This window comes from Sorghum bicolor, chromosome 3 (genome assembly GCF_000003195.3).
Source record: "Sorghum bicolor cultivar BTx623 chromosome 3, Sorghum_bicolor_NCBIv3, whole genome shotgun sequence".
NCBI lineage: Eukaryota > Viridiplantae > Streptophyta > Magnoliopsida > Poales > Poaceae > Sorghum > Sorghum bicolor.
The window spans coordinates 69,995,972-70,019,402 of record NC_012872.2 but is presented as its reverse complement, the minus strand read 5'-3'; the positions used below and the strand labels follow the sequence as shown (position 1 = coordinate 70,019,402).

The 23,431-nt window shown below is 44.4% G+C and overlaps 2 protein-coding genes across 2 annotated transcripts; one reads left to right on the top strand and one right to left on the bottom strand.

The window, feature by feature from the left end:
* LOC8078678 (formin-like protein 1) lies at nt 7,731–11,935 on the top strand. Its single transcript, XM_002458874.2, has 4 exons — nt 7,731–9,572; nt 9,660–9,859; nt 10,418–10,665; nt 10,814–11,935. Exons 1-4 carry the CDS (start codon nt 8,026–8,028, stop codon nt 11,639–11,641), a joined length of 2,823 nt encoding a protein of 940 aa, XP_002458919.1. The 5' UTR covers nt 7,731–8,025; the 3' UTR covers nt 11,642–11,935.
* LOC8078677 (beta-glucosidase 4) lies at nt 15,737–22,612 on the bottom strand. Its single transcript, XM_002456740.2, has 13 exons — nt 21,993–22,612; nt 20,796–20,862; nt 20,635–20,693; nt 20,346–20,421; nt 20,169–20,243; nt 20,005–20,092; nt 19,609–19,834; nt 18,808–18,923; nt 18,387–18,598; nt 17,766–17,800; nt 17,582–17,684; nt 16,402–16,510; nt 15,737–16,286 (listed from the first exon to the last, which is right to left on the bottom strand). Exons 1-13 carry the CDS (start codon nt 22,452–22,454, stop codon nt 16,088–16,090), a joined length of 1,827 nt encoding a protein of 608 aa, XP_002456785.1. The 5' UTR covers nt 22,455–22,612; the 3' UTR covers nt 15,737–16,087.

Genomic DNA, 23,431 nt, shown 5'->3' with positions numbered 1-23,431 from the left:
CGGAGTAGGGGACGGAGGGAAATTACGCGGAGTAGTACGTTGTCACGTAGGGGGCGTGCAGTGCTCTTGTTCCTCTGCTCTCGATCGGTCTCTCCCCTCCTGCCCCGGGGAGCACGCTGTCCGCGTGCCAACAACCGAGTGACCGACCGGCGAGTACCAGTACGTAGGGTGCTTTTGACCTGGCCCATGGCCGCCTGTCCAGAGAGGAGTGAAGCTTCAACAGGAGATAGAGCATTTACAAGCGATGCCAGTTCCAGGAAGTCCAAAGAGTTGGAGAAGCCGGCACCCGATGAATAAACAAAACAACAAAGCTGGGTACCCACATTGGCACCCTTTGGACCACGGCCGGGCAAATTTGTGTAGTTTTCTAGCTATTCGTCATGGGGACAATTGATATGCAGTTCCAAGCTTCACTCACGCGGTGGACGGTCATGGAACACGGTATCAGAAACACCACGTGGAGCGTGCCTGCTGCTGCCGAGCTGGGGACGGCAACCGTCCACGTTTACCCCGATGCGGTTTACGAGTCCTCGTCGTCTGACACAGCCAGCCCCCACAGATCGAACTTTTACGCTAGTTTACCAATCTCAAGGTGGTGGGCGCGATTAGTTAATCGGCCGACCCACTGATCTGATGGATCTGCTGCTAATGACGTCAAGGCCAAAGCCCGGACAAAAGCAAAAGATACGTACTCGTACTATCCCCGTCAGTGATGATCGCTTGCTTGTGCTTTTGCTGCACTACAGTACTCCGGCCTGGATTAACGCGTTAAATTAGTACTGTGACTGTGATCCGACACGGGCAGGCAGACAGGGGAGATGGAACGTTCGTTGAACGTCCTGGGCCGGCTCTGCGCCTCTGCTCCAGTGTCCAGATACGCATGATCGCCGATCCGATCGTTTATTGCACTGCGCAACGGGCAAATCAAACGGGTGGAATCGTCGCTCGTTCAGAAAGCAGCAGGCTACTAGTTTTACCACACCGCTTTACTTGTGGCCCCACATGTCACCGAGAAAGACGGCTAACGGCAAAGCTCCAACGGTCGTTACAGTCCTCCTCAAAGTGTTTTTTTTTAAAGACAAAAAATTAACAAAGCAGCAGCAACCAAAAATAAAATAACATTGGGAAGCCAACGTCCAACGATAACGAGTAGCAGTGGTCTGTCTACTTACTCTAGGAGACTAGCACGACAGGTACATCATCGTCATCGCTCTCAAATCTCCAATTCCCGTTTCCGTGTTAGTCCTAACCTAATCTGCCTCGTCTGGACAGCTTTAATTAAGGACACGGCACGCCACCAGTGTTCCAGTGCTCCGGTACTGCGGGCTGCGACTGCGTAAATGCATGTCGCTATGCTTACACTGCCCCTTAATTACCCCCCCCTCCGGTAGGTCAGGTGTCGAGACGAATCGCACGCAGAGCTCAGATACGGGGGTCATTTTTCTCTAGAGAAAAAAGTCTACATAACCTCCAAACTATTTAGGGTAGACTACTTAAACCTCCAAACTATTAAACCGGATATTCTACCTCCTGAACTTTCAAAACCGGTCAAAAAACCCTCTCGAGTGGTTTGGAGGATGGTTTTGTCTTTTTCTTTTTTTATTTATTTTTACTAAATCTTTGAAAAATCATCATAAATCATAAAAAAATCATAAAACGAAAATTTTAATTTCGTTGGACTCTTGATGAGTTGATCTACACAATTGAATATATAATATGGTATACTTTATTACAAAGTTTTTGCTGTACCTTTAAATCTATGTTTTTCTGTAATTAATTTGAATAATTCATATATGCAGTTCCTGTGGTCCAATTGTGGTAAAATTTTTATGGTGGGCTCATCATTATATGCTTGAACTATGGTAAAAATTTCATACTCATTGGATCAAGTATAACTTAGTTATAGATAAAGCATAGATTTAACAAGAATAAAGCTAAATAAATTGATAACTAAGTTATACTTGATCCACTAGGTACGAAATTTTTACCATAGCTCAAGCATACAATAATGAGCTCACCATAAAAATTTCACTATAATTGGATCATAGAAACTACATATATCAATTATTCGATTTAATTACATAAAAACATAGATTTAAAGCTACAACAAAAACTTTATACTAAAGTATATCATATTATATATTCACTGTGTAGATCTACTCATCAGAAGTCCAATAAAATTGAAATTTTCATTTTATAATTTTTCTATAATTTATTATGATTTTTCAAAGATTTAGCGGAAATAAATAAAAAAGAAAAAGACAAAACCACCATCCAAAACCACTCTAGGGGGTTATTTGACCGGTTTTAAAAGTTCAAGATGTAGAATATCTGGTTTTATAGTTCGGAGGGTGAAGTTGTCCACCCTTATTAGTTTGGGAGGTTATGTAGATTTTTTGCTTTTCTCAAGGAAATTGAGCTGTAACGCGACTTATGCGCAGCGGATGGATATCGAATGGCATAAACGGAGAGACGTGCGTGTCCTGGCTGGTGGCGCTGCTGCATCGATCCCCTCTCGTCTTTTGGTCACCTGATGGCTCGTTCCCTCGACCGGACGGTAAAGCCACGGACGACGGCGCGTCCCAAATCACGTACTCCTCCTACTACTATTACTACTATAATAATGCACGATTTGCTAGAGCGTGACATGGGCACGACGTGACGGAGTAATACTACTGCAGTCTGCTAGTGTACTTGTACACAGCACTTAGGCCTTGTTTAGTTTCGAAAACTGAAAAGTTTTCGGAACTATAGCACTTTCGTTTGTTTGTGGTAAATATTGTCTAATCATAGACTAACTAGAGTCAAAAGATTCGTCTCGTGATTTACAGTCAAACTGTGTAATTAGTTTTTGTTTTCGTCTATATTTAATGCTTCATGCATGTGTCGTAAGATTCGATGTGATAGAGAATCTTAAAAACTTTTTGGATTTCGGGGTGAACTAAACAAGGCCTTAGTTGTAATCAGGGGTAGTGGTTGAGCTACTTAGGCCTTGTTTAATTCACCCAAAAATCAAAAACATTTTAAAATTTTCCGTCATATCGAATCTTGCAACACATTTATAAAGCATTAAATATAGATGAAACAAAATCTAATTGCGCAGGTTGCTTATAAATCGCGAGATAAATCTTTTAAACCCAGTTACTCCATGATTGTACAATATTTGTCAAATAAAAACAAAAATAATATAATATCAGAATCTAAAAACTTTTTAGATCTAAACAAGGACCTTACTCGCTCGTCTCGCCAAATGAGCGAGCTCATGCAGCATACGTATGTACCCTGCCTGCTACATACTAAATAATTGGAGATTTCATCTTGTTTGATCGAGTTTATCAGTTGAATCTGTTAGCTATTTAATAGTATTTTTCTCTCACAATAAATCAATCAACAATACTTTCTACTCTAACTTGTTAGCTTGACCATTGTCTGTTTACGACAGTGCATTACCAACCGCGCAATTATTAACACGACGCGCTTACTACATGAGTAGTACTAAGCTGATGCAGTTGTGAGAGCTAGCTAACTACTACTAGAAATTCGTTAATTTGTCTTATAAATCGTATTTTTTATTAATTAGTAGTGTTTTTTTTTTCAAAATAAATTAGCTACCGAAAAGTGCTTTCAACTATATATCTTTTTCGAGAAGAACAGACAGTTCTCTCGTCTCCATGATCGGAACTACGGTACAGCGCTGGAGATCCTTGATTCCGGCCGGGCTACACCTACACGTCACGCACGGTGGTAGTCGAACTGCAGGTAAGGGTAGGGGCACGGATACAGACATACGTACATGATATGCACAGATACGGGTACGGTTACAGCGTCCACCACAGACGATCGAGAGGACCACGTAGACGAGATGCGAGGAATTCACACGTCATCACTTTCATCAGTAGTCCGGCCACTGTACCGTATCCATGAGTCGACGGAGGGCTGCTAAGGCCGGTCTCAATGCATGTTTTATGAGAGTGTCATGCACATTAAATAGGGTGCCACATAAGTAAAATTGCTGACTTGGCAGGTTCATTAAATGAAGGAGTTTTATCAGATGAGAGAGGAGTTTCATCCCCATGAAACTCATATGGCACGGTTACCTACTTTATAGTCTTTGTAACAGTGTCATGAAACTATGCATTGAGACTGGCCTAACTGAGGGGGCTGATTATTTTTTATTACCTATCACATCGAATATCTAAACACATATATAAAATACTAAATATAGATTATTTAAAAAACTAAAAATATAGATAAAGAATAATTACAGAGATTAATTTTTTGAGCATAATAAATTTATTATTGAACACTAATTATCAAATAAAATAAAAATACTATAATGTCTGTTAAATTTTATCATCTCTAACCAAACAACCCTTTTAACCTAGTTCCTGTAGCAGGCTAGTTACATACATACACAGCGCGACGCAAGCGCGTACTGTATGTATGTGCAATATATATATATTAAAGTGCGGACGTGCGTGCGTGCCAACGAGGCTAGGCTAGCTGAAAGTAAGGCGGCGACGATCGCCTGGAGCAAGCAAACTGTGCCTGTGCTAGCTACGATCGCTGGGGTTGCACAGTGGTAGTAATTATAGTCCAATAATTCGTCACGAGGGGAATGCAGGGCCTGGCCGGCCCATATAGCACCAGGTAGTCGATCACCATGTGTAACAGTAACTGCGAGTCTTCTGCGTCGGACTCCGACCGGCGTGCAGCAAGTCCCATCCCGCTGTAGAAAGAGTAGAAACACACCTTGCCCTCGTGCAGCTTTGGCCTTGTCTATTTTCAAAAAATTTTACAAAATAGGAATATTAGTACTTTTATTTGTTTTGAAAAATATTGTTCAATTATAGATTAACTAGGCTCAAAAGATTTGTCTCGTCAATTTGGACCAAACTGTACAATTAGTTTTAATTTTTATCTATATTTAATACTCCATACATACGTCTAAAGATTCAATATAACGGAGAATCTAAAAAAACTTTTAGGGAAAAAGGCCGGGACGGCAGCATGCACGAGGACTCGCGACTCGCGAGGCAGGTGGAATTGGTGAGCTCCATTCCATCGCGCGCTTCGCGGGCGCAGGCAGGCCACCCGCCCTCCCTGCTCCCCACCACACGCGGACACGCCACACAGCAGCCGCGCGTCGGCCGTGGCAAAAAAAGCGCCAGCGGCGGCTCCTGCCGAGCGCGGGCCGGGGCGCCCACCGGACGCCCACGCGCCCCGGCCGGCCTTTCCAGCTTTCCCCTCTCGCGTCGCGCCCCACGTTGGCTTGGGCGCTCTGGACGACGCCGTCGGAAACTCGTAACCGTAGTGCCTGGCGCCGCACCCGCACCCGCACCGCATCCTAGAAACCGTGCGCGCGTGCCGCCGACGCCCACGCCTCGCCAGCCAGCAGCCGTTCGCCGAGATAGCAGCAGTGGCGCCCGCGCGCGCGTGCCTACTCACGTGTAGGCTGCTGTAGCCGCCACGGACGCGATGGCACTCGCGCGTAGTACGCGTTGGTCGGTGGCGCACGTACGTGCTCTCGCGCGCTCCCTCCCGCAACGCGTGCGTACCGAGTGAAACTGTAAAACAAACAGATACGAGCCCCAGAATGGGTGCATGCAGACGCAGAGAGACGTGGTACCGACCGAAGCAGCGGGCTTGTTTGCTTGCATGCGTATGGACTCACGGGCTCAAGGCAGTCAAACTCGTCGGCTTCGTCGTGCATGATGATCGAGCCGCGGAAGGCATATATATATGCTGCTGATTTGGTTCATTAACCATGGTCCATGGCTCTCGCTACTGCTTCGGTTTCAGTATCGAAGGTTTGGGGGCAATGACGACAACTAACATGGCCAAAACGCGTCAGAGTTCTGAAAAGGTAACACGAATGTTTGGAGGGAATGTCATCGACGCTCGTCTCGCTCTCCGACACTGTTGGTGTTGTTGCTTCTTCATCTTTTCCAGAAGAACAACTCATGTAATATAATAACACTAATAATAAATCGTTAACTCAAGAACTAAGCAAGATTGTGCTAACAAACTCAGGAAAAACAACACTTGTGATCTTCCATTCTAAACAAGTTATCACCATATCCATTCATTTATTTATTATTCACGTGTTTTAGATTAAAAAAAATACTCCTTCGCTGGGACGCTGGATCTTTGCCACTTTGAAAGAAGCATATCCAACAATCCACCTTGAAAAACCATTTTAGCCTACCTTTGGCTTTTCCTAGCCTTGTCCCATAAATGCATCAATAAGATATGGAAAAAAAGTTATACTTCATGAAACTACGTTTCAAGATAGATTTACTCGCATCACTTCCAAACATCCAAACTTAATACATATGAAAAATATTTTGTTTCAAGATAAATTGACTCGTGTCACTTCCAAACATGTGAAAAATATTTTGTTTCCAAAGTTTCAAGCTATTGACTTAGGCCAATCTCATAATGTCACTTATTTGTGATAGGAGAGAATCTATTACTACTCCCCCGTTCTAAATTATAAGTTATTCTAATTTTTCCTGGAGAACCAAAGCATCTTAATTTTGACAAAAGATATACAAAAAATTACATATATTTATGACATCAAATAAATATACTATAAAAATATAATTAATGAAGAATGTAATAATACTTAGTTGGTATCATGATTACTATTATTTTATTATATAATTTGGTAAAACTTAAGTCATTTTGCTTCTCTAATAAAGTTGGAATGACTTATAATTAATTTGTAATGCAGGGAGTACATATTAAGGCGTCCGCCATTGCTCTATGTCATTTAGGGGATGTTTGGTTGCTAGCCATAGTTTACCACAACTAACTTTAGGCAAGTGTGGCAAGCCACAAAAAGTGTGGCTAGCAAATTGGTTGCCACACTTTGCCATGCCTAAAGGAATCTTGCCACACTTTTTAACTCTATGACATGTGGAGCCCAAAAGAATCATGCCTAAACTTAGTTATCAACCAAACACTTGCCAACTTGGTCAAATATGCCTAAGGTAAAGTGTGGCAAACTGTGGCTAGCAACCAAACAGCCCCTCATTTGACCCTTACTTCTAACCGAGAAAGTGAGATTATAGCTCCTTCATATGCATACAATGAACCAGTGGCGGAGCCATCGTCCGGCCACCCCGGGTAGCCGGCCGGGCTTGTCAGCGACTCCTAAAAAAAATTTTCTTTTATATCAAAGAAGAGTACTGTAATTTACTAGCTAAATACGTTTTACATAATAAGATTGCCCAGGCTCTTGAAAGCTTCTGGCTCCGCCACTGCAATGAACCGAAAGAAGGCTTTTACATGATTTTGAGCATATACTTCGAGTTTACAGAAACAAAAAAAAAAATTCACGTGGGACTTATTTTGTAGCTTGACGTATAATGACTCCATAAAAGACGAGCAAGATCTATATGGTGCGCCCACTTTCGCATAAAGCTCGAATAGCAAATACATAAAACCTAGTGCCCCAATATTTTACTCGTGCTTGTTCTTGCACACCTCCTCTTTGCTCTCTTGCACTCTTCTTCAACAACCTTCCATTAGTTTATTTGAGCAGCCGAGAAAATGGCCAAGGAATGAGAACAAACCAGGCAAGCTTCAACCACCACCGTTCTTACAATACAGTTCACAAAAACTAAACCAGCACAGCACTAGTGGCCACCCCACATGCCTTTTGCACTAAACGCACAAAATTAATCTACTAATAATCAAAAGCGAAATAAAATAAAAGGCGCACACCAAGAAGGGTAGAAGACGAGGAGAGGAGAGGAGAGGAGAGGAGAGGCAGAGCGCAGAGAAGAGCGAGCGAGAGAGAAAAGAGGTCGTGGACGAATCCAAAATACTCCACCTCCATGTAAGCTGTATCCACACTACAACACCTCACCTCCCTTTCCTCGCTCCTCTCTCTCTCTCTCTCCTCAGTCTCCCTCTCTCTCCTCCAAGATCTGTCGATCACACACCCCACACCATACACACGCAGCAGCTGCTGCTTGCTCTTCTACTTGCTTCTTCTTCTTCTTCTTCCATCTCGCAATGCCATCTCCCAGGCAATTCTTGCAGCTGCTGTTACCCATCTTGCTCGCCACTTGCTGCGTCGATGGAGGCAACGGCCCCGACGACGCTCTCGCCACCGCGAGGAGGCAGCTTCACCAGCCCTTCTTCGTCCCGGATCAGCCCGGGCAGCCGTCGGCGCCGCCGCCGTTCTTTCCAGCGATGCCGGTGACGCCGCCGCCTCCGATGCCGACGGGGCAGAACCAGCCGACGTACCCTGCTCTGGTGCTCCCCAACACCGGCTCCAGCGGCGCCACGCCTCCGGCCGGAAGCTCGCACGGCTCCAAGAAGGCATCCAAGCTCGTCCCGGCCATACTGCTGCCGCTGCTCACGGTGGCCGTGCTCGGGCTGTCCGTCGCCTTCTTCTTCTCGCACCGCCGGAGCAATGCGGCGCGTGGCGGAGGAGGCGGGTGTGTCGGTGGCGGGGACGCCAAGTTCTTGCACCCGGAAAGGACGAGCCTCTTCGCCCGCGACGAGTTCGGTGGCAGCGGCGGCGGTGGCGGCGGCGGGGCCGCGCCGGCGCCGGCTACCTCTGCCGAGTTCCTCTACGTGGGGACACTGGCGAGCAGAGCGGACGAGAGGAGCAGCGACACGACGTCGTCCGGCGACGAGGAGTCCCGGAGCTCGGGCGGATCGCCCGAGCTCCGCCCGCTTCCGCCGCTAGCGCGGCAGTGCGCGCCAGCGCCGTCGAGGAGCCCCGGTGGGGGCTCCCCGTCGTCCGGAGAAGAAGAATTCTACTCGCCGCGGGGCTCATCAACGAAGACCACCTCCAGCTCGCGCAGGACTCTGGCGACGGCAGTACAGGCGGCCCTCGAAGCGCGGGACCGCTCCAGGACTCCGTCCCCTGGGTCGGTCCTGAGCACGCCGTCGTACCCATCTTCGCCGGGGGCGACGCTGTCCCCCGCGCCCGCCTCGCCGCCTGCCTTCTCCAGCCCAGGCGAGTCCGGACGCCGCTCCGTCAAGTCAAGATCGGAAAGCGCGCGTGTCGTCGTCCTCCCGCCGGTTCCTCCGACCCCGCCCCCGCCTCCTCCCTTCGCACCGACACTGCCACCACCGCCACCTCCTCGCCGGAAACCACCGTCCCCATCACCACCGTGCTCTCCATTAAACGACAAATCAGCTCTCAGATCCAGCACCGACACCATCGAAATAAACCCATTCGTCCAACCACCATCCCTACCGACGAGCACACACCCGCCACGGCCACCTCCGGCTGCAGGGCCGCCGCCACCTCCTCCTCCGCCACCGCCGCCGCCGGTGGGCTACTGGGAGAGCCGTGTCCGGAAGCCTGACACGTCCAAAGAAACACGTTCGCCGGCACTGTCGCCGCCACCCCAAGCTGCAAACTTCAGGAGCGTCCCTGCACCCACCGACGCGTTCCCAAGCCGGCTGCCCGAGAGCTCCGACCAAGGCGACAAGTCCGAGGACACGACACCACGGCCGAAGCTGAAGCCGCTGCACTGGGACAAGGTCCGGGCCAGCTCCGACCGCGTCATGGTGTGGGATCAGCTCAAGTCCAGTTCATTCCAGTGAGAAATCTGCGCAAATTTCCATCTTTTGAGGAGTTTCAGTTGTTCGTGGTCGGTGTTTTGAGGAGTTTCACTGAATTCTTGCAGGGTGAACGAGGAGATGATCGAGACGCTGTTCATCTGCAATCCAGCCAATGCGCCGGCCAAGGAGGCGACGAGAAGGCCGGTGCTGCCGACGCCCAAGGCCGAGAACAAGGTCCTAGATCCGAAGAAGGCGCAGAACATTGCCATCTTGCTGCGCGCGCTGAATGTGACCAAAGAAGAGGTCTGCGACGCTCTCTGCGAAGGTGAACAAGATCCTCGCTGACACGACTTCCTAGAATTCAGCCATTTTGATTCTCTGCATACATGCTACATTGGTGTTCACTGATGTTTCGATCGCATAGGATTAATTTTGCTCGTGAGTTGTGTGAGTCGTGTTTGACCATATTTAGCTTGTGACTGGACTGCAGCCATGCTTGGCCGTATAGTATGGTTGGGCTTTTAATAAGTTCGTGTGAATGAAGTGAATGCCAGCATAGGGCTGTTGAGAGTCGTTGCTGGAATAGCTGGTCCATTATGATGAAAATCACTGGTAGCTTCAGGCCTGTTGAATAGGTACAGCGAGTTATATCTGCAGGGAGCCTGTGAAGAATGTTGGAGAAATTGCTCTCACAATAGGAACTTCCATTTTTCAGTCGTTTATCGTGTTTTTTTTTATGGAAATCACTGCAAGCCTGTCGTATTATTGCAGAACTTGGAGTTTTTGGGCCAACATTCTTTTACTTATATTGCTGAAGATATACTAATTTCCCATTGTAATGGGCTTCACTAGTGTTAACCAATTTACCATGCCTGTACTTCAGGTAACACGGAGAACTTTGGAGCAGAATTACTGGAGACCTTGCTGAAGATGGCTCCTACCAAGGAAGAGGAGATTAAACTGAGAGAATTCAAAGAGGAGACTTCTCCAATTAAGCTAAATCCAGCTGAGAAGTTCCTCAAGGCAGTGCTTGATGTGCCTTTTGCCTTCAAGAGAGTAGATGCAATGCTTTACATAGCGAACTTTGAATCAGAGGTCAATTACCTAAAGAAGTCGTTTGAGACCCTTGAGGTGAGCATCATATCTTTGCCATGGCTGTTTCATTAACACCATTCCATCTCCTCCATATGCTATTGTGCATATGTAATAGACATATTATATAAATTTAGCCTTTTCAGTATGTTTCCTCAACCCAATTCCTTTTCTTTCTTACTCGCAGTCTGCTTGTGATGAGCTTAGAAGCAGCAGACTATTTCTTAAGCTACTTGAAGCAGTTCTGAAGACTGGCAACAGGATGAATGTTGGCACAAACCGTGGGGATGCACACGCGTTCAAGCTTGACACTCTACTCAAATTGGTTGATGTCAAAGGCACCGATGGACACACAACCCTTCTACACTTCGTCGTACAGGAGATCATCCGAACAGAGGGCTCCCGTCTATCTGCCAGCACCCAAACAACTCCAAGAACCCAAGCAAATCCTCTACGAGAAGAGCTTGAGTGCAAGAAGCTAGGCCTCCAGGTAGTGGCTGGCCTTGCCAACGAGCTCAGCAATGTCAAGAAGGCAGCTGCCATGGATTCCGACGTGCTTAGCAGCTACGTTACCAAACTTGCTGGAGGAATAGACAAGATCACTGAGGTACTGCGATTGAACGAAGAGTTGAAGTCAAGGGATGATGCGTGGCAGTTCCACGACAGAATGCAAAAGTTCTTGAAGAAGGCAGACGACGAGATCATCAGGGTTCAGTGTCAGGAGAGCGTGGCACTGTCGCTCGTTAAGGAAATCACCGAGTACTTCCATGGTGATTCCGCGAAGGAGGAGGCTCACCCTTTCAGGATCTTCATGGTCGTAAGGGATTTCCTAACGGTTCTTGATCAGGTCTGCAAGGAAGTGGGCAGGATCAACGACCGAACCATCGCCAGCTCAGTGCGCCATTTCCCGGTGCCCGTGAACCCAATGATGCCGCAATTGTTCCCACGGCTTCATGCTTTGAGAGCTGGATTCTCCGACGATGAGAGTTCAGCTGCTTCAGTGTCATCGCCATGATCACTGGTAGTCTGCCAATATAATTTTTCGCGGACCGTCAGTAGAACAGCACCAGGAGGCAGAGGGATTCAAATGGTAGCGGGCTGTCCTAATTTTTTTCACCTTTTGTACCTGTAGATTATAGAATGTACAATATTTTTGCAAATATTTATTTCTATATATAAGAAGGGATAAAGTCTAGATCAGAAGAGGAAATAAGCAGTTCATATATGTATGCAGCTTAATTTCAGTCTTCAGTTCAGTCTGTACATGACATTATGACATGAAGCAGTTAACGAGATGTAGATTTATCCAGCTCACAGAATGACAGAAGAGTGAAGTTTAACAGTTCCAAAAAAAATCTGCAGAACTGGAAGATCGAAGGTAGCTGGACTCTCTCTGCTGTACTTGAAAAGAGAACAAAACCCATTGAACTCTGGTAGTACCAAGGAAGAAAACATCAACCTGTGTCATCCATCAACTGTGTTTTTGTCATCATATTCTTTTTGAAATTATTTTTGTCAACATCTTTCCATTTGCACAAATGGTCCATACACACCATATGTACTCCATGCACATAGTACATCTCAAAGCAGGCTCGCCTGACAATTACCCTTTACCTGCAGTAGAAGAATCTTCCAAATTACAGGAGCATCCTGTAAAGTTCAGACACTGTAAAGAAGTGCAGTGCCCCAGGAGGCAGGAGCCAAGAGGTGAAACCTCATACCATGGATGAATGTGGTAAAGCTGCAGCAGGCTTCCAGTTGGGACATCAGAAGAACCACCAAATGCCTGGTCAAAACCAGAGGTTTCAATGGCCTGGCCCTAGAGGCATGGGAGGAAGAAACCAAAGCGGGCGGTGGTTCGGGTGGGTGCCATCGTTGGGTCCCCTCCCCATCTCCATGTGAGGGTGACAACCAAGCGGTGGTTCGGGTCTTGGATGCACGCCCACAAAACGTTGCGGCATGGCTTGGCCTGGTCGCCCTTTCCTACCAAACTCTTCTCCTCTTTCCTTTGCTCCCATCTTGCTAAAGATCCGCAGCCCCACATGGGGTCTCTTGTCTCCGTCCTCTCCTTGCTCTGCACCGTATGATATATGGAATGGTATGGATGGATGCTTGGGTAACTCTACTAATGGCCTCAATCATTGGCCTCCAAGGCCAATCAAAGTTGTTCTTTTTTTGGGGGGCTCCCTTGGCCTGTGGCCTCCAAAACACATGGATCGTTTTGGCTGCTAATGCAGGTGGGTGGATCGAAAATACTATGATTAGGAACTGTGATAATAATTATTTTAGTTTTGATGAGAAGAAGGAAGGAATTCCAATGATAATACTAGGTTTGTGGTGGTGGTTGGAGATGTGGAAGGTAGACAGAAAGATGGGGGGATTCCTCAAAAACAGAAAGATGGGGGTAGCAAGATTCTAATTCTACATCTAGGATGAGAGCACAAGTGAAAGAAAGATGAGCATGAATGAATGAATACGTGCATGATAGGTACTCCTAAACACTAGCAGTAGCGTGATGATTACTGAATGACCACCACGGCAGAATGTAGGGGAGGAGCCAGCTACATTGGCACCTGAACCACTCACTACCCAATCTTGCAATTGCAATCACCCACGCCCAGCCTTTGGCTCCCGGCAGCATCCCTTTCCATCATAGTCTCGTGAGTTGCACATGCAAGCTCCTCCTCCCCTCCTCAATGATCTCTCTCCCCCCATACCCATCATCTTCAAGTTTCAAGTCACCCACCATACAGCACGCCCATCGGAGAAACTGAATAACAGGGAGTAAAATCCACTGCCGGTCCTTGAACTTGGCCGGTGGTGTTATCTAGGTCCCTAAACTTCTAAAGTAATATTTGTGAGTCTGTAAACATGACAGACTGTGTCATATAAATCCCTTAACTTTTAAGGTAATCATCATAGGTCCCTAAACTTGGCCGGTGATGTTATTCTCGTCCCTGAACTTTCAAAATAATCACCACAGGTCTCTAGATTTAGCAAGCCGTATCATCCCTATCTAAACATAGTCTAACCTACTCTATAAGCTAACTTGAATCCAACATGTGTCAATTAATCAATCATTATTTATCTCATATTTATCATGAAAATATAAATTATATAAAATAATTTACATCAACAAAAAATAAATTAAAGTACTAAAATAATTTACAATAACAAATATATTAGGTTTAAACTAAAGTATGAAAATAGTAAAATTAGTTAAATATTTATGTATCATTGATAGTATTACAAAATAATATTAAAATTTCTATAGTATTAAAATTTTTCTCTATTAAAAGTTAATTCTAATTTTAGTATTATTTTAAACCTTTTAATAATGTTATTATAGAAGTAACCATCAATAGTAGTATTATAGTATTAAGACTTTAACAGTAGTATTATGGTATTAAAATATTTAGTAGTAATGTGATAGTATTAATAACATAGAAAAGTTACTTCAATAATAATATTATTAAAATTTTAAAAATAATACTAAAATTAGAAGTAACTTTTAATAGAGAAAACTTTTAATACTATATATATAGGAATTTCAATATTATTTTATAATACTATCAATGATACATAAATATTTAATTAATTTTACTATTTTATACTTTAGTTTAAACCTAATATATTTGTTGGTGTAAATTATTTTAACACACCATCTGCTAAGTTTACAGACTCACAAATATCACTTTAGAAGTTTAGAAACCTAGATGACACCGCGGGCCAACTTGAGGGACCGGCGGTGGATTTTGCTTCTAGCACCAAAGACCAAACCTTGCCATTCCAGGTCTAGCACAGGCGAGGCGAAGGCGAAAGAGGCAGGCGCCCATTCACCCCTGCAAGCGGAATCCAATGCTTGATCTGGCCGCTTTGCCTTTGACAGGCATGGAAAGCAAGGCAGATTCGCTCCGGCTTTGGGGAAACAGAAACACCCCGCACCTGGCGTCTTCTGATCATGGCTACTACTACTAGTAGGAGCCGCTCCGTTCTCCATCAGCAGTCTAGCAGTCTAGGGGCTCTAGGGCAGTAGCCACAGCACGCACGCTGTCACGTGAGGGCGAGATGCCCCAGAATCAGCCGGCTTTACGCGCCGTGCCTTTGCTTTCTTTTCGCAAAGATCCCCATGGCTTTTGCCAACGTTCCATCCCAGCAGTGATAAAGTTGCAGAGTAGCCCTTGTTTATTTACGTTATCATTATCATTAAAGGGTCTGGACAGCTTGATACTAATGCTGCTCCAGATCGGTACATGTAACATGTACATATTCGTTCATCCATACAGTCATACAGAGGATAAATTCTGCGTGCATGTCCGGAAACAACCCATGCAATTCAGAAGCAGATCTAAAGCCTGCGTGCTCAGAGAGCCCGACAAGGGTCCACGAGTCAGAACCCGGGTGAGCAGGTTAAACCTCCTCGTCACCAATGCCATGGTCAATGAACTTGCACGTTTTCCTTCCTGATGCCTGTCAACACATTTCATGCAAACACACAATTGCCAGCACGAAACAAGTAGGCGAAAACCGCGAAAGGGATCCAAACCTGGCCGTAGGGATTGCTTGCAGCTGCTGGCACGGGGCGCCCAAGGAAGAATGCCAAAAGCAAAGGGCCAAGGGTGGAGCACAGTACCAAATCAGTAGGCCTAAGGACAGTAGGACGTCTCACTTCTCCGAAAGCCTGACGAAGAACCGGCTCCCAACGGCCTGATTCCTGTTCTGGCGCTGCATCACATCCACAGCACGGGATGCAACGGCACCCAAAGCGTGTAACCCAGCCAACCACCTGAAAGCGAGAACACCATTTGCCCGGCATCAAGGAATAAAGAGCGGGGCATCACGCATTCACGTACGCGAACCCTACAGCGGCGAGATTAATTAGGCCCCTGGCCCTGAGAAGAAAGGGAAGTGGGCAGTAGCTTCCATGCTTTCACAACCCCTTGTTTCAAGGGGGGGGGCAATGGTCACATGCCACTTTGTCCTGCAACACTGACAAGACACGGAACATCTCCGCCCTACCACCACCACCAAAAAGATAAAGGGACCTGAACCCTAAAACTGTTAAAAAGTGCCCTAACCCTAATGAAAACTCCAGTGCAACACAAACGAATATCTGAATCGGTAATGCCAATACAGCCTTACTTACAGGTGAATAGTACAACAGTGACAGTACAGTGTAATAATGCCGAATGCATGGGTGTTCAGAAGACAAGTGTGAGCTATCTGTAACCAGACTGCTGCCTGGCATGAATTCAAAGCTTATTGGTGCTGAGGCTCTGATTCTCGGAGAATACATTTCAGCTAGTGTTGGATCAATGACAGACTAGGTATAGGCAGGAAGCACATCTGAGACTATTACGTACATACATACATACACCGGTGCTCACTGTAAGATACAACAACAGAAGAGACGTGTAGTGTGTGTATATGTAATGTTCTGTACTTGCTGCGGGCTGTTCGCTCAGTTTGTATCAGGTTTGTTTTCGGCAGCCTCGCCCTTCAGGAAGCGCGAGAACCACAGGGCCGATGCTTTAGGATGCCTGGACAGCCCATTCTTGTAATCGACGTAAACTATACCAAACCTCTTGGTGTAGCCCATAGCCCACTCAAAGTTGTCCAGGAATGACCACGCAAAGTACCCACGGATATCAGCTCCGTCCCTGCACCAAATAATCAGTAGTTGTGTCAGTCACATTGCATCTCACGTTCTAAAAGAAGGGACATATTTTGGATCAACGCTCTTAGCTATGGGATGGGCAGCAAAATAAAGCTTACTTGATGGCTTGTGCAACTGAATTGAGGTATCCTTTGAAGTAACCGACTCTTGTCGTGTCATTTAGGACCTGGTCAAGTGTTGCGGATTGATCATCTTCATCATCCATGCCTGCAGGAAAGAAACTAGGTAAGGACATCATGATCCACGCACTCTGTGTATTTTATTCAGAGGGTCAAAAATATCACATGCCAATAGCAATAAACACTATTACTTGCGCAAGCAAAACTACCATCACTTGTACTGCAATAACAAACAGTGTGTTGCAACGGTACATTTCACTTGTTTGATTTCCGAAATTTTGAATTCATGCCCTAGTTTATTCCTAATATTTCTGTCCATTTAATATACTTTGAACAGGTAGCTGTCAAAACCAGACATTTGGCACCGTCCAAATTTTGCAGGATAACATGAAAGTATTAAAATGTGCAGATATCTGTAAATTCGTATTAAGCAGTTCAGTTAGAATACAAAATAGGACAGAGTTGAAACTCTATTTCCAAATATAACAAATAAGACAGTACAAACAACCTACAACCATGCATCTCGGGCTTGCATATTCAATAATATATTAAGCGGTGCAGCAGTTGTTCACAGTTTAAGCTCTTGTTCTTTTAGTACTTCAGTCTCCACTAAAATACTAAACAAGTCAATTCATATGCTATATTTGTAAGTACTCCCTCCATCCCAAATTGTAAGTCATTCCAAGAATCTTGGAGAGTCAAACTTTTCTAAGTTTGACCAAATTTATATTATAAAATAATAATTATTATGGTACTAACTAAGTATCATTAGATTCTTTCTTAATTGTATTTTTATAGTATACTCACTTTACGTTACAAATCTTAGTATTTTTCTCTATAATTTTGGTCAAACGTGAAAATACTTTGACTCTCCAAGATTGTTGGAATGACTTACAATTTGGGATGGAGGGAGTATATCTTATCTACAGGAAATTGAAATGGGAAAGAATAAATTATAGGGCACAAAATATTTCTATCTTCAACCTTGATTCATGCAAAGGAATGGCACAAACTGTAATGGCATTGACTTCAGCAATTCAAGATTTGAGTCACTACATATTTGTACAATTTCCTGTCATAATTTATTTTGTATCATGACACCAGTACTTAGATATCCCATGTTGTTTCACTTTGATTTTGGGAACTATGGAAGCCTCACCATTCTCAGTAATATAAATTACTGGATTATTGTATTTCTTCACTATATAATTAAGTACTTTACGAAGGCCCCAAGGAACTATGAAAAGCCATTCAGATGCAGCCTGCACAAATTTGAGATAGTATGTTAAGAAAGAACCAGGTAATTTACACATGGAGAAAGAAGTTTAGTGCTGAGTTCTGACCCTTTCACCAATTTTTTCACCACTATTCCATTTTTCTGCCAAAAGAATAAATGTCAGAATAATGATAATAAAAATTTGCAGGCATGATCTCGAATAAATAAAGTTGATCAAAGGACTAAGGAAGACTGCAAACAGAGTAAACTTTCCAGTGTTCCTAGAACATTTGACCCAATTAGCAACAACACTCTTTATCTTTGTACACAGATAGCTAGATTTGATTAGATGTTGTTGCTGAAATCACCTAACTTCCAGAATTGTAATTTCCAACAGGGTCTCTCTCCCCATCCTACTGAAATGCCCAATTTTCAACCCATGTTTCTGGAGTTGGGATGAAGTTCTTCTAGAATATTTTTTTAAAAGTTTAGATCCTTCAAATTTGTGATATTTTGCAAATACTTCCAATACAACTCTACACATATAACTTACACGTTTTCAAACTAAATAATTTAGAAGTTACTGAACTTTGTAAATTTTAAGGTTTGACCAAATGGCCGTCCTCTTCTCTGCCCATCCCCCCCCCCCCCCCCCCCCCCCCTCCTTGTGAAAGGAAACACTCTTGAACACCTCTGGTGTCTAAATAATCCATTTTTTTAATCTATCCTTCATGATGAAGTACCATACCTATTCTCTCCATTTGTTGCACTTGGTAGAAATAAACATCATCTGGATTTTGGTGATGAGCAATGAGTCTCGAAGTATAATGATTCAGTCCAATAAAATCAATTTTGTTCCTGATGAATTCTTTATCTTTCTCTGAGAAGGTTGGAAGATCACTGCCCAGTCGTTGACGCATGCTTTCTGGGTAATCACCAAAATATATCGGATCTAGGTACCTTTAAGTAAAGGAAAATTAGTCAGCAGATATCAGACATCATCCTAGGAACGCAAAGCCAAATAAATGTGGGTACATTATATATTACATAAATTTGTATGATCTGGGACAAACTTATGCCTTTTTCAGGGGGGAAAAAAATTAGTGTGTACACTAAACAATGTTGGAAGATATGCCCATATGACATTAGTAATATGATGAGAAACATACCATCCAAGTTGAAAGTCAATCCTCCGTTGTGCAGCAATTTGGTCTTCCGCTTTTTCAGAAAAAGGCTCTGCCCATTCACAGTCCACAACGAAGCCTACTTCACCACCTTGTGCAGCCTAAATTTGTAACATGTAAAACCATCAGACGGACAAAACATACTGCTAGAAAACTGATGGGAAGATGATGAGGGTAGAAAATACAATACTGGTAGGAAACAAAATAAATTATACTATGTTTCAGAACTTCCAATTCTCATTATATACAAGGAAATTAGTGTGTAAGCATAATACAGGAGATACAGAAATTTGGGAGAGTGCAAAGAAAGAGAGAGCAAAAAAGAACCCATACTAACAAAGAACTAATGGAACCAACCAGCTGCTTTCAGGAGTATTGCCAGAAATCTGTTAACAATTCCTTGGAGATGATGTAAGGGTCTTAGTTTTCTTTTCTGCTCTGGAATGAGCTGAGTTTTGGTGGTGTCCGTATCAGGTTGCAGATACTCTTGTGGCAGGTTAGGTTCAGTAGTTTCCTTTGTCTGTTTGATGGTAGCTTAGCTTACCATGAGTACCTCATGGTGTTTCCTTTCTCTGTTGAGGGGAGAGGTGGTCTTTTTGTGGTTTCTTCTGGTTCTGATGGAGTTTTTCTTATTGTGCTGTAGTGAACTCTTGGTCTTGACTTTAGTTAAAAGGCTGGGGCATGAGCCCTAAAACTCTAAAAAAAGTATTGCCTGAATGGCGGGGCCAGGATTTACACTCCCCAAACAAGAACCTCAAGACAATTCATATAAGAACTAAAACGGACCTTGAATTTTCTTCTATAAACATCAACAGCAGCAGCATGAGCCAAGATTTGGTGATGGGCAGCCAAGTAACATCTTGCAGTTTCACCTTGGCATCCACCAGGTGCAAATATTCCAATACCATAACCATTGATTGCAGTTTGGAGAGGCTCATTGATTGTTATCCAACGCTTTACTCTGTCTCCAAAATTTGCAAAGCAAGCTTCTGCATACAATGCAAAGTACTCCCTGGGATATTTTTTATGGTGAGAAACTCATAAAAAACAGCAAATCAAGCTGCAACCACTTTTGAAACAAAAAGGTTGACTCGAAAAGAATCTCATACGTATCCATTCATTCATGTGTTAAGAAAACTTTGTTGATCATACTACACACTTAAGATGCCTGCAGTGGCTTACACAATCTTGTCAGAAATCCAGCCCCCCAGAGTTTTTTGAAGATTGTTTGGAAGATCCCAATGATACAGAGTTGCGTAAGGCTCAATACCTGTTGTCAGACAGATGAATGGTTAACAACTATAAGCACTGTAACCTTTAAAGATATTCAGTAAAACATCTGGCACCTTTCGAAATCATAAAGTTGATGAGGTCATTGTAGAAGGCGACTCCTTGCTCATTGACCTTTTCCCCCAAGCCATCTGCATTAGTATTGACAAACAATAGAAAATACAGAGATTTATATCGTGGTCCATGTCATGTGCAGTTATAAATGAATCTCCTATATGTTAAGTTTAGCATACCAGGAAATATACGTGCCCAAGATATAGAAAATCTGTACGCGCTAAAACCTAGACTTGCCATGAGCTCAATGTCTTCCTGAAAAGTTTATAGCCAAATTCCAAACAAGAAATTACTTTTTTTCTGGGGAACAGTGAAATGTACAACTAAATTAACATTGTAGGAACTGAGGGAAAAGGCAGTTTTTCACATTCGTTGATAATTACCATACTAACAAGAAGATGGAGCCCCCCCTCCCCCTCTTTTTTTTTTTGATGATTCTTTTTCTTTTACAGGAATGGTAGACAATACCTTGTATCGATGGTAGTGGTCAACTGCAATTTCTGCATTGCTTTTGTCTAAGACACGTTCTGAAAAGCAAGCATTTGAGCACAATAGTTAAATATAAGTATTTCATGATCCTAAACGGGTCTCCTAAAAAGAGGTATCATAAAGTAACCAGATAAGCAAACCTTTGTCATCTGTAAATACATCCCATATGCTGTCTCCTTTGCCTCCCTCCCTTCTCGCTCCCTCAATCTACAGAGGAAAGAATTCAAAAGACATAACTTCAAGTTTTATACAGAAAGGAACAGAAATAAGTGCAATTCTCAAACTTCGAGAAGTGAACCAATCTTAAATTTGACTAACTATATACAAAAACGTATCACTGTTTATGATACCAAATAGATATCATTAGATTAATCGTATTTAGAGAAATAAATTTGAGGATGGTTGACTCCTAGAGGTGCAATATGCACTTATTTTGGACGGAGGGAGTAGTGGCTGTAGTGCGTAGGGCACACAGGTGCAATTTTGTCTCGGAAAGACTGTGCATCTTTGGATCAACTAATAGTCCACCTTGAGATTTATGAACCCGACCTTACACCTAGTCTCTTATTCTTCCATCACTCTACAGTCTACACCCTGCAGTTGGGGACATTAACAGCAACTATACCGCACTCTTTACCTCCTCAGTCCTCACTGGGCACCGCTGTCCACCTGTTGTCCACTATTTGCGTGGTGAACCCTAGAGCAGCAAGCCTTACTTACCTATTTGGACAGCACAAGGCAGTACTGGCATGAATACACTACTTTTCATAATTAGTTATGCAATGAATGGATAGGGAACCCTATGTTGGGTCCACTGTATCTTTGGTCCTCTCCCATCCAGAGACACCAGCAAAAGTTTATCAGAAGTTGCACTTGAAATTAACCAGAAGCAGGGACGCTAATATAAATACACATACACCGATACACGTAATGCTAGTCCGTAATCCGCACCTGTTCCTAAACACGGCCTGCACTGCACGTTTGGGACAAGCTGAATCAACTCTAGCCTCTGCACGTTTGGGACACGCTGAATCAACTCGGATCCAAACTCAAGCTGAGACGCCGATCAACAAGCAGAACAAGCTTAAAACGCAATGACGTCGTCAGAGCTCAGAACTACAGTTAAAACAGAGACCAAACAGTGGAACCCACGCACCAATTCGAATCTCAGAACTGAAGGCCCCTCCCTAAGCAAGCAAAGCCAGCGCGTGCAGCCCTAGCTGTCGTGCAGTATTCAGGCGTACGCAAGGCGCAAGCACGCGGCGGGACGGGACGCCAAGCGAAGGCGGCTGGACGGGATGAGAGATGGGGACGGCGGCGGTCGGGTGGGTGGGTACCTGGTACGCGGAGGTGGCGACGCCGAAGACGAAGCCGTCGGGGAAGTCGGCGCGGGTCACCTCCGGGTCGCGCCCCGTGCTCCCCATTGCTCCGGCGGGCGGGCTGAGTGGTGGAGTTGCTGGAGCGGAACTATGGAAGGCGTGAGAGCGATCTCGACGAGGCGAGGAGGAGGAGTTGGTGAATTCGGAAGCGTGGGCTTTGGGGTTGCGGTGGGGGGTGTCGATTAATAAATGGCGTTGGCGCCTGACGTTGGCGTTTGCTCGGAGCGGAAGGCGGCACACTCGGCGCTTGCCTCGGCCGGCGAGAGCGCAGGGTGAGAACACGTGAGCAGCCACGACGGCGTGTCGTCCCTGTCGGCCAATGGAGGGTGGTGTCACGCGAGCGAGACGGGAGAGCATGGGGCGAGCCGGCGAGGCAGATCCGAGAGCGCTGTGTCCAGTGTGGCAGTTCGTCCGTTCCATTCTTCCAGAGGGGATTACCCCTACTTGTCATGCAGGTTGCAGTTAGCCAGAGATTTGGACTCGCTTTCTGAAACGGGCATTTCTTCAAACATAGGGATTTTTTTTTCTCGAAGTTCAAAATTTGAAAGTTGTTAGCTTATGATGATGCTTATGTTGAAATACTGTGTGCAGCATAAGCCAATGTTTTCTATTTATACAGCTACTTTGCTTATTCTGAAGTCAAGAACAAACGAGTGGTTTGGGTAGTGTACGGCGAATTGTTTCAAGAAAATCAAATAATGAGAGCACTACTTCAAACTTCAAGTTGAAAATGAACACGCGATTTGTCACCGCCACGTTTATATGATGCCAAACGCATAGAAATCAGTGGAAAGACGGCACAACAGCGACAAAAGAAACCGGAACCAATCAACAGGCGTCACTTGGCAAGACGAACAATACAGACAACATTATCCCGGGGATCCTTTGGTTAGTGGCACCAAATAACAAACAGAAGATAGATGTCGCTTGCATGTACAACTACAATGATCGGGTCTTGATCATCAGCATGTGCGCCATCTATGGATGGAACAACCGGTGATATAAGCTTTTGGTGCAATGCGAACTGAGGCATTGTTTAGTTCTTTTTTTTTCAAAATAAGCACCGTAGCATTTTTGTTTGTATTTGACAAATATTGTCCAATCATAGACTAACTAGACTTAAAAAATTCGTCTCGCAAATTAAGTTAAACTATGTAATTAGTTATTTCTTTTATCTATATTTAATGCTCCATGCATGTACCATAAAATTCGATGTGACGGAGAATCTGAAAAATTTTGCAAACAGTTTTTAGAACTAAACAAGGCCTGAATGCATTATCACATCCTTTTTGTGAATTGTGCTTTGCTTCCACCGTACCAGTGGGGGCCGCTTTGTGATATCAGTCGACAGCAAAAACATCAGTAGTAGGGGGTTTTTTTCTTCCTCTTGTGGTCAA

Excerpts from the sequence above, each read along its gene's own strand:
- LOC8078678 (XM_002458874.2), top strand. The coding sequence starts at position 8,026 with ATGCCATCTCCCAGGCAATTCTTGCAGCTGCTGTTACCCATCTTGCTC. Across the intron at positions 9,860-10,417 it reads CTGCGACGCTCTCTGCGAAG|GTAACACGGAGAACTTTGGA; the intron begins GTGAACAAGATC and ends CCTGTACTTCAG. Across the intron at positions 10,666-10,813 it reads AGTCGTTTGAGACCCTTGAG|TCTGCTTGTGATGAGCTTAG; the intron begins GTGAGCATCATA and ends TCTTACTCGCAG.
- LOC8078677 (XM_002456740.2), bottom strand. The coding sequence starts at position 22,454 with ATGGAACGGACGAACTGCCACACTGGACACAGCGCTCTCGGATCTGCC. Across the intron at positions 20,244-20,345 it reads TTGGGCACGTATATTTCCTG|ATGGCTTGGGGGAAAAGGTC; the intron begins GTATGCTAAACT and ends ATACTAATGCAG. Across the intron at positions 18,599-18,807 it reads ATTGACTTTCAACTTGGATG|GTACCTAGATCCGATATATT; the intron begins GTATGTTTCTCA and ends CTTTACTTAAAG.